The 11,579-nt window shown below is 42.8% G+C and overlaps 1 protein-coding gene across 1 annotated transcript; it reads left to right on the top strand.

Moving 5' to 3' along the window:
• Positions 1 to 7,222: 7,222 nt before the first annotated feature.
• On the top strand, positions 7,223 to 9,858 carry LOC140564696 (gap junction delta-2 protein). The gene is made up of 2 exons (XM_072690313.1): positions 7,223 to 7,881; positions 8,305 to 9,858. Exons 1-2 carry the CDS (start codon positions 7,811 to 7,813, stop codon positions 9,149 to 9,151), a joined length of 918 nt encoding a protein of 305 aa, XP_072546414.1. The 5' UTR covers positions 7,223 to 7,810; the 3' UTR covers positions 9,152 to 9,858.
• Positions 9,859 to 11,579: the final 1,721 nt, after the last annotated feature.

The following is an 11,579-nucleotide window of genomic DNA, read 5'->3' on the forward strand; positions in this document are numbered from 1 at the left end:
TTCAGTGCTACTTGTCCTCATCTCTGTTCTTCAAGCAGAACTCTGTCCTGCTCTGAAGCCTCACTCACTCCTGCCCTCTGGAGGCTGAGGGCAGAATTTTGCCCAGTTGGAGGGCATCAGGATCCCAGAGGAGACCTAAAGGAATAGTTCAGCAAGTATCAAATTTACATAGTTTTCCCCCTTATGGCAAATCCCAGCAGTTGCCAAAGACAAAAACGTGTCTGAAGTTTGCTTCATTAGTTTCTCTATTATTGTGTGGCAAAGGCCGCCGTCACTTGCTGGCTACTTCGCCCTAATAGCTCCAGTGTAAAACTCAAGAGGACATTCCAAAACAGGATGGGAATCCTTACAGCTCACAAATGCATATATTTGATTCATTTGGGAATAAATTAAAGGTTTTAAACGTGGCAGGTGTTGGGCATGGTGGTTCCTCGTATTTCCGTGGCTTAAGGCTGCTCGGCTACTTTTTAACTGAACCTATTTAAAAAACAGTAATGCTCACATCTTAGTAAGACAGACACATTGCTATGTCATCCATTTTGAGAACGTTTACGGCTTTCTAGCTTTCAAATCCCTGTTTGGACTCATCCAGGATATCCTTGAAAAGTACGCCATGAAGCTGAGGGTAGCTCAGCGTTCGTAGATTAAACCATTCAAATTTGATTCATGAATATTTCATGTTCATTTCAAAGGCCTGTTTAACCTCATTTTCTCCATCTCACTATTGAGTGATGTGCCGAGTGACAATAATTCCTTCAAGTGAAACACTAAGCCTTAATCCTTAAGGAAAATATGTGGCTGTTTCCCAAAACTTCAAGTGCAATATTTATGGGACTGCCATATGAGACCTAGTTAGACTGCCCGGGTTCAGGCGCAACTCTGACAAATGCTCTGCAGGGAAGACGGTTCTGACCAATATCACCTTTTTTTTTATTTTATTTCAGGTTTGCTCTTGTTTTTTATTTTTTTTCCCCTTCCAATTCCCTGGCAGAGGGCAGACGATGTGGAGAGGGCACAGCATGGTGTGAAGGAGGCATGTGTGACAAGGGCCGAGATTAGGCCCAGACTGTAAATATTGCATTGGAGTGTGAGATCGAGGGTGGAAAAAGGTCCTCCTGGCTTGCTGGGCTAATATGAGGAGTACTCACCGAGAGGAAACGGAATGTGCAGCATCCAATTAACCCCATGTCGCTTTTCTAATTTGGCCCTCGCACTCCAGCCTGGGAGAGGACCCTCTTGTACTGCTTGCTCAGGGAATCTCAGGACACACGCCATCTCCGTAGCAGAGGGGGGAATGTTGGTACATACCAGTGTCAATTTACTCAATTCAAATGGGATCTATGACCTGTTTTCATGTTTACATGCATTTGTAAATAATGATTTCTCACCCATGTCAACAACAATTAGTAACAGTAACCTTTTAAACTTTGAGACAACTTTTAGACACTGAGTGTTTTTCTGTTTTTGACATAATCTGGTTCTTTATTATAGTTCTTTATATAGAATGTTTGCTATTTCTTCAGAAAATTGAAGAGTATAAAAAGAAGAGTTTTAATTACATAAAGTGGCAAATGCTTTAGAAAGCCCAGGATGTTGGATGGTCACCACCTCGCCTCTTCCCCAACTCATCCCAAACGTTGGATGTAGCACATCATACCAGAGAACACAGTCCCATTGCTCCACAGATCAATGCTGAGGGGCTTTATAGCTAGCCCATGCCTGGCATGAAGCATGGGGCCAATAGGTTTATGTTTATCTGTTCCAGAGAGTCCTTTTGTATTGTCAGTATTTCTCTACACGGTTTAGACAAGCTGTGTGTGTATGTGTGCTTTTGCACATCTGTGTCAGGAATGGGTGCAACTTGGTTGTAAAGTTGCTGAAGGCAACTAAATTCATTAGAAGGGTTGTCCAGTCTTCTCAGTATCAGTAGCTTTGCAAGTGTTGACCTTCTTATGACCTTCCATCTTTGTTGACATTCCCTGAATACACCAATAAATGGCTGTCATTGATCGCTGGCCTACAGTTATGTCCTGTTGGCATAAATGCTGCATAAGTGCATATGAACCCATACTGTATGTAAAGCCAGTGTCACGCAGGGGAGCTCAACTCACTATTTTTGATTGAAGTGATGTTTGTCCTCTGTCTGCACTGACCTAGAAAGGGCATAAGGTTTGCCATGGGCACTGTGACAGGAAGAGCAAAACTACTGTCCATCATACAGTATCTGTACACGATTGATCAGCTTTTGATTCTTTGCTGAAAGGTTGGGTCTGGACACACACTAGGGTACATGCTTACACTTTCAAAAGCACTATGAGCCAAATCTATCTTTATAGACTGATGGCAATCTCTGAATAACAGATGATTAACTGTTGAATTTAATTTTTTTACACAGCTGATTGTATGTCACACTTTTAGGGCAGGGTTCAAGTAGCTTAACTATAGACAATGTAGACCAGAGGTGAGGGAACAAGGGCCGGAGTGTAACACAGTTTGATGATTTCTCTGATCCAACAGACTTGACAGACGCTGCATCAGGTGTGCTTGAGCAGCAAAAGAAAAACTGCATGACTCTGGCCCCCCAAGACAGGAATTGCCCACCTCTGACATAGATCATAACTAGCTGATGTTTAAACAAGATACTCATTAAAATCTATGTTGCCAACTGTATCCATGCTCCCCCTACAAAAAAGCATTCTTTGCAATCGTCGCCATGTTATAATCCCCATGAATAACTTTCCAGTAACCAATAAAAACTGATATTATTTTCCCTACTTCTCCAATGTAAACTGGGAGGTTTACTCAATCGTGGCTATGTTAACATATGCAGTTTCCTCACCAATCACAAGACACAGCTGTAACTTTATCCATTTAGCCATGCCATCATAGATCATTCTAGTGTGTGTTCTCTGAATAGGCTGCACAATGATTTTAGTGAGCGACAGACACTGAGAGGTTTGCTCCTGGAGATCTACCCACTCCAGCCTTAATCTAACACACCTGATCCAGGTAATTCTGCAGTATTTGAATATTGAAGGCAGGTGTGTTTGATCTGTTTCCCCCAGGGTGCTAGATATCCAGGACAAGGAACGGGCACCCTTGTTCTACAGCACCACCTGCATATGTAAGAGAGCCTGATTCAGTCATTTCTCCTCACTTTGCTTGGGCTGTTGTGTTTAGTTGTGCCAGGCTGGGAGTGTTGCATAAGGGGCTGTCAATCAACTGTGCTCATTAGAATTTAGAGTAAAAGTATGTCAAAGTGTGCAGCATTAGTCCAGTACAGGATGTAAAAATATACCATGAGAAAAGTTCCCCTCTCACATTCATCTTCATTGCCTCATAATATTGGGGTCACATCCAGACTTTGGTGCATGTTCATTAGAACACACACAATTTTAATACAAAACACAAAAAATCCACCATTTAAAAATAGGAAGTCAGTGTTGTGTAGCAAATTGAATCTCAAATCAAAATCTGTTATACTGTAAAAATTGTATGAGCACAAAAGCTGATGGCTTGTGAGATTTGGGTGGAAGCAAAAGGCTGCATTTGTTCATCTAAACTACTATATCACTGCACTAATGTACATTATACAACAGTTAGTTCTGGCCGTGCAAGCTGACTGGTTTAGAACCGTTCTAACTGTGCTATTATTTCGCCCTCCTCATACCCCCCCCCCCCCAAAACATTGTATCGCTGTTGTTATAAATCATACAATAAACCAAGAAGTAACATAAAAAAGGCCCTGAGCAACAGAAAACAAGAACGACCTAAAAGGAAACTAAAAGGATTCAGATAAGAATATACACACACAAAAAAGCAAAACTGACAAGAAAGACCTCTGGAGTGGGAAACGGAGTTGGCTGTGCAGTAAGTGGAGTTCATTGCTGTGGCGTAGGAACAAGCTACTTGTTAAGGAATAATAAATGGCGTAAGTAAACACTACGTTCACGGCTCCATTTATTTCTTACTATATTTTTAACTATTGTATTAAAGCAATCAAAGCCTAGTTTGTAAAGTTATCGTGAAATAACACAAGTTGTTTGTGGATCTCCTTTCAACAGATTTGACATGTGCCCCTAGGATTTGCTGACACTTTGTGGATCCTTTCTTCCCTCTACTCAGGCAAAACTGTCAGTGTCACTGGCAGCAACACAACCTACAGCATTTCAGATCCACTGCCCTGCTTCACAGTTGGCAGGGTGTTCTTTTCAAGAAATTGTTAGTTATTTTAAGTTATTTTTCTCCAAACATACTCCTGCTGATTGTGGTCCTCACCAGTCCACTTTTTCAAAATTCACCTGGCTTGTCTACACTGTCTAAATAAAGGTACTACAAAATCATTAAGCAATGTCACAGAAAACAAATGCCTCCATAAAAATCATATTTGTAATTTATATTTGTAATCTAGATTTGGGAAGGTTGTGATCAAGTTTTTTTTCTTATTACCGTCACATGAAGATTACCATCTGAATAAACTGCTTTAAATGCATTAGTGTTGGGTGCAGGTCAGTATAAGACAGTCCAGTGTAATGTTGCCATGTGTGTTCATTTATTTTCATTCATTTCTTTTTATGCTTGGGTCATAGTACATGGCTAATACTTTCTACATAGTTCAAATGAAGGCTATTGTACCTGTGTGCTTTTAAATGTGAAGAACATGGATACTGTTGGTTCTTTAGATTATTTAGGCAAAAAATCCTTTGGGTGCCGTTACTGAATACCACTGCAAATAAAGTTTTCTTTATGTTTTGTTTTAAATACTAATATAAATTGATTTATTTTTCATTTGAGAAGACACTGTGAACCTCTCACTGCCTTGGGAAAATAAAACACCATCACAGCTTTCCAATCTTCTCGTCCTGTTTTTTGGTCACCTCTCACCTCTTCTGTAACCTCCAGGTCTAAGATGCTGTATGAGAAAATGAATGAATGACATTGTTAAGCTTTTTTGCAGTATAAATGTAGCAATAGTTGTCTTACCTTTGAAGCACCTTTCAGAAAAAAGGTGGAACTTCAACTGACACTATGACCAGAGGATCACCGGTTCGAATCCTGGTCAGACAGCCAGGGTCCTGAGAAAGCACAGTTGACCTTGTGGTGGGTAGTTATTCTATTCTATGCTATTCCATATTGAGCACATTGATTCTGCTCTATTCCCAGCAATCCTATATATTTTATTCAATTATAGGCTATTCTACATGGAGTATGTTTATTCTATTCTATTCTGTTATAGGCTATTTTATATGGAGTATGTTTATTCTATTCTATTCTGTTATAGGCTATTTTATATGGAATATGTTTATTCTATTCTATTCTGTTATAGGCTATTTTATATGGAATATGTTTATTCTATTCTATTCTATTGTAGTATCATCCACTTAATTTTATTATATGCTATTTTATATGGAGTATGTTTGTTTTGTTCTATTCTGTTCCACACTATACTAGATTGAGTACTTTCTAAATTCTAATGTATTTTTACCCATTTGATTCTATTCTATTCTGTTTTCAGGCACTTGATTATCTTCTGCGCTATTCTATTATTACCTGTATGGATTCTATTCTATTCCCAGCCACTTAATTCTTTGCTATTCTATATTAAATACACTGATTTTATTTTAGTCTGTTTTATTCGTTTGTACATTTTATTCAGTTCTCAGACACTAGACCATTTCTTACATCTTTGTTTCCAATTTGATACCATTCAACTGTAAATTGGGTAATTTATTATTGGGCATTTATTAATTCAATAAATATCTTACTTTATTGAGTATCTCTATTCTATTCTACTCCATTCCTTCTTCTATGGTATTCTATTGTTAGCCCATTCAGTTCATGCTATTGTAAACTGAGTAATTCTGTTGTGTTCTACAGGGTGCACTCTGGCCTCTCTGTCCACCTTCCAGCAGATATGGATCAATAAGCAGGAATATCACTCCATTGTTCACAGAAAGTGCTTCTAAACAGCAGGATCAATCTTTATTCCTACATTTCGGCCACTTAACAGATCTGCCAGCTTTTCAGTTCCAGTATCTGCAAACTGTTTGTTTAGACAGAGGTAGACTTTAGTGCTGGGTTTTTTTTTATAGATGCATAAACAAACAAAACCTTCAGTTTGCAGGATCCCCCCCCCCCCCCTCTGAGCCTCTGAGTATGAAATCAGGTGTTTTGTGATAAAGAGAAGCCTGCTGAGGTTTTAGAATGCATATGCAGATATACCAGCTTTATGTGCAAATACAGCATAATTTATGCAGCACATAAATATTTAAACTCCGTTCATCCATTGATGGAATATCTGATGTCTCTGAAGTGATGACAGTTCACTGAGAGGCTGCAAAGGATTTAACTTGAAGTTACAAAAGATTAGGCTAGTGTGCTGGGATAATGCACCCTCACTCATTCAATGAGGGGGAAAACAATGTCACGTGAGCAGCTGCCTTAATCCCCACCCTTAATACTGTCCTTGAAATGATAATGGGTTCATGCAGAAATGGTGTGATTCGGTCATCTGATCATGTAGGTGGACTCTCATGATCTCGCGACCAGTGTTTGCTTTTTTCGCGTTATTTTTGTTATACTTTATGTGTGTGTGGTGGGGGATGAGGGGGAGTGAGGGTCTACAGGACTCCATAGCATAACTTGGGGATAACCCGCATACCCCACGCCCCCAACGCCTGTACCAAAGTCTTCGAATGTATGTCCACTCAGTCATTACAGCAGGCCTACTCACGAGCTTACACTAATACCTTCAACCCGATCTCGAATCACATTAGCTGACATATTTATCCGTTCCTTAAAATAGTCCAGTGCCAATTCATTGCGCCGTGATCCAGCAGCCGCGGAGGACCTGCATGTACATGCGCTGTCGAAACAAAGGGTGGGCGGGGTTGGGGGGGGGGGGGCAGAGATCAGGTTTCTATTTTTGGAACGCTGCATCCAACGCGCTATGATCAATGAATCCGGTGGAAAAGTGCAGCTCAGTCCACTCCTGTCCGAGGGGAAGGGGATTCCTGGGGCCAATGACTTTCTTTATGACACGCGCGGCCCTGCTAGCAACAAGTTAGTGGCTTCAGAGTTAAAGGGTGGGGGTGTGGGGAAGAGCGCATCCTGTCTTATAAACCAATAAGAACGCGCAGCCCAGCCCCTTCACGTAGCCCACACCCTTCAGTTTATTTAGTTTCAGCACCAGTGAGCAAAACTCTGCTGCTGAGTTATTCTAGCCGGTGCTCTCTCTCTCTTTCTCTCCCTCTCTCTCTCTCTCTCTCCCTCTGTCTCGAGCTCTTTCACTCTCTTTCTCCCACACTCACTCAGAGCTCAGCGATGGAGCACAGTTTCTTCCTCTTTCCAAAGGAGAATAGAGAATATTGCAAATAAGAAATTCATTTTTTTGTAGTAAACTGGCAGCTCTCCACGAACCTGTCTGCGTGTGACGCAGGAGGAGACTACTTAAAGGGAGATTAGCACTGGCAAAGACATTAAATCCAACCCTCCCAGCAGCCAGACACCGCGCGACCTATCAACCTGATCTGAAGATCGAAAATAGGAGGGCTCATATTAATCAGCACTTCGGACACCAAGACGAGGCAGGAGTGGGAACGGCGAGAGGTCCTCTGGCATTGCGCGCTACCACGGCGCAGGAGGGGGAACGGGCTCTGTGATCAATGCGCCTGACAGATACAATCGGGGCCTCTGGAGAGTAGGGAAAAGGAGATACTGCCGATTGGTTTGGTCTTTTATTTTATTTCGTTTTTCCCGTGGAATTCGTGCAGAGGGCTTTGTGTGTGCTCTTGTCTCCGGATGAACAGAAATGGGGGAATGGACCATACTAGAGAGGCTCCTGGAGGCTGCTGTCCAGCAGCACTCCACTATGATAGGAAGGTAAGGCGAATTTATGTGCTTGTGAACGTGGAAATGTGTATTCAGCGTTCAGTGTTTGTGTGAAAGTGCAGCAGAGTGGCAGTAGTAGTTGTTGGATGCCATGTCGTTCATGGCAGTTTGCGTCAAGACTGGCTATAACGCCCGGTCCAATTCTCCCAAACAAAGAAAATCTGTTCCAAAGCACACATAAATATGTTATGTATAGGATGTGATGTTGTTTATTAGATGCTGTTTTAAGAACACAGGTTTATAAGCAGAGAAAGCCTCCGTTCAGACGCACAAGAGCGCTGGGCGCTTCACTTTCAGCACTGGACAGCTCCCACCAGCTCCCCGGCTCAAAGCGCCATCCGTTCACAAACGCCACTGATTTGATACCGTACATCGGACAAACCCTGATGCACTTCTGTTCTTCTTTGCTTCCAGGATCCTACTCACTGTGGTGGTGATCTTCAGGATCCTAATCGTAGCCATAGTTGGAGAGACAGTTTACGACGACGAGCAAACCATGTTCATCTGTAACGCTTTACAACCGGGCTGCAACCAGGCGTGCTACGACAAGGCTTTCCCCATTTCCCACATCAGGTACTGGGTGTTCCAGATCATCATGGTGTGCACCCCGAGCCTGTGCTTTATCACCTACTCAGTCCATCAGTCGGCCAAGCAGAAGGAGAGGCGCTACTCCACCGTCTTCCTCACGGTGGACAGCAAGGACCAAGACTCGATGAAGCGTGAGGACAGCAAAAAGATCAAAAACACCATCGTGAACGGAGTACTGCAGAACACGGAGAACTCCACTAAAGAAGCCGAGCCTGACTGCCTGGAGGTCAAGGAGATCCCCAACGCCACCATGAGGACTACCAAGTCCAAAATGAGGCGCCAGGAGGGCATCTCGAGATTTTACATCATCCAGGTGGTGTTCAGGAACGCGCTGGAGATCGGCTTCTTGGTGGGCCAATACTTCTTGTACGGCTTCAACGTGCCCGCAGTGTACGAGTGCGACCGGTACCCGTGCATCAAGGAGGTTGAGTGCTACGTATCGCGGCCCACGGAGAAGACGGTCTTCCTCGTGTTCATGTTCGCGGTCAGCGGCTTCTGCGTGGTGCTCAATCTAGCCGAGCTCAACCACCTGGGCTGGAGGAAGATCAAGACAGCCGTGAGGGGCGTGCAGGCCCGCAGGAAGTCCATCTACGAGATCAGGAACAAGGACTTGCCCCGCATGAGCGTGCCCAATTTCGGCCGCACTCAGTCCAGTGACTCTGCCTACGTGTAGGTGAGGAGAGAGAGAGGGAAAGAGAGAGGGAGCTTGGGGGGTAGAGAGAAAGAGAGGGAGAGAAAGTGGGGGGAAAAGGAGAGTTTCCCCCCCCATGGGACGGGGCTCCTGAAGATCCAACACGGGCACGGACGGATCCCGTTCGCCTCTGACGGGTGGGTTAGATTTGGGTTTGTTTAGGCGTTTTTTTCAGGATGGTCTGACAAAGGGGGGTTGGTTGGCAAGCGATGTCTTTCTTGCACTGGTGCAACTCTCTCGGCCACCTCGCAGAAGCGCAACCGGCTCTCCGGGTCGCGTATTTACTCTATAGTGTGCTGCTCAGTTGTACTTGAACAGAGTAAATACGTTTTGCACTAAAATATATATATATATATATTTAAAAAAGTAACATAAATAACAATAATAATAACAACAACAACAACAATAATAATAAGAGTCAACACCGGGAGCCAAACGCGTCTGTTCTCGGTGTTTTTAACCGTTTCCACCGATTTTCGTTTCGGACATCATCCTATTTATCCATATTTAACGCACAGCGGTCGAAGGAGAAGCTTTAGCGCAGATTTATCCAGCCTAGAAGAATATAGCTGTGGATTAGGTTCCAAAATAGGCTAAACAACGGGACGGATTCAGGTATTAAGGGCCATCAGATAAAATGTTAGGAAGGGCACTTGCTTTTATTTCTTTCGCAACTGCAGCAGCTTAACCCCCCCCCCCCCCAACAACAAAAAAAAAAAAACAACAACAAAAAACCAGACAACAAAAAAAAGGGTACACCGCTCCCGTGTTTTTGTGGGGAGCTGAATAAACGAATGGGTCTATCGTTCTCATGTCACCGTAAACCACGCCGTCCCACGTGACCTGATGTTTAATAATACCTGAATCCACGCGAGCTTGATTCACGCTTTACATGTATTTGATTTGGTTGCCTGTGTTGCACCACTGACCTTAACGTAAGTCTCCATTTCCATGGCTGTAGTGAACTTGTGCGCCGATTCTCTGCTGGATCTGCGAAATTTCCTTAATTTAAAAACACACCAAAGCGCCACGGCTTTCATTCGTGCAGTGAAGTTTTATTCTTTTATTTTTTTCTCTCTCTCTTGCTTTCATGTCATTTAAGTGCCATACTTGTACATACAACAAAAAATATATATAAATCTATAAATAAATATATATATATAAATGTATACATATAGATATAATAACAGATCTCTCTAATAATGGCGATACGAGTTCTATGCGTTATGACAGAGGATTCCTTGCTTGGATTGTGCTGAAAACGCCGCCCAGGTTCGCTTCTAAACTGTATTCGTTGTTCGACTTAAATGCAAACATGCAAAATGATATAACTGCATTTCCCCTCCTCCTCCTCCTCTCTTTTAACTTTGCATAACTTTGACCGGAATAAAGAAAAAAAAAAGAGCTGGTCCTGATTTTTCTACACGGTACAGTAAAGTAGCTACATCTCTTTCTTCACCAGATTCAAGGAGCTCAGAAACAATGGCACAAAATAAGTCTTTTCTAACAAACAAAACAAAAGAAAAAAACAAACTTCATCAAATCATGGACAGTGAGAACCTGCTCTGGTGCTACAGTTCTTTTTTTTCACTGAATTAGCTGTATGTGTGTATGTGAATGTGTGTGTGTGTGTGTGTGTGTGTGTGTGTGCGTGTGTGTGTGCAACCCAGGCTTTTTGAGAACAAAGCCTATTTTCATCAGAATAAGAGTGGAAATAATGGATGCACACTGTCAAAGATTAAAAACAGGAAGAAAAAAAAGACCTTGCAGGGCTTTGTGTGGATGTGAGAAAGCGCCTCATATGCTCTCTGTGACCTGCAGGGAGCTGTCCCTTTAAGGCCTTGGCTATGAAAGTAAATGTGCTGAAATCTCATGTTCTGTCACTGATCTTAGGGAGAATTAGGTATGTAGGTAATGTATCTTCCCATTTACTCCGAATATGCGCCACAAATACGCCCAAGTATTTTAAGCAGAGCATTTTTGCATACCTGTCTTTTTCTTTCGGTTTATTTTCAGGACCTTTTTTCTCTATGGCTTTTCTGAATTCTAGGGTGAAGTAAAGCAGCTGCATGTTTAAGAGAGAATATTAGAAAGTACAGGGAGACTTTTAAAGGGAAGTTGATGTCAGTCATATTTTCATATTTGCCTTGGGAGTTGGTCATCCCCCCCTCCTCGTTTTGTTCCTGCTTCTGTCCATTGCTTGAGAAAGACCGCAAAAAGGAGTGTCTCCAGCTTTTGGGGAGGGTTCTGTGCTCTTCTTCAAGGTCGGTGGGTGGGGTGGCGGTGGGGGTGGGGGTGGGAGTGTTGGGCGGGTGGAAGCAGTGTAAAAGTGCTGAACGCTGTAGCCGCACTGTGGATATAGCGGCAGGCGTGGGGACTGACTGACTGACTGACTAGCTGACTGGCTGAC

This window comes from Salminus brasiliensis, chromosome 10 (genome assembly GCF_030463535.1).
Source record: "Salminus brasiliensis chromosome 10, fSalBra1.hap2, whole genome shotgun sequence".
In the NCBI taxonomy this organism is placed as follows: domain Eukaryota; kingdom Metazoa; phylum Chordata; class Actinopteri; order Characiformes; family Bryconidae; genus Salminus; species Salminus brasiliensis.

Coding starts and splice junctions, on each gene's coding strand:
- LOC140564696 (XM_072690313.1), top strand. CDS start 7,811: ATGGGGGAATGGACCATACTAGAGAGGCTCCTGGAGGCTGCTGTCCAG. Junction 7,882..8,304: donor CACTCCACTATGATAGGAAG/GTAAGGCGAATT, acceptor CTTTGCTTCCAG/GATCCTACTCACTGTGGTGG.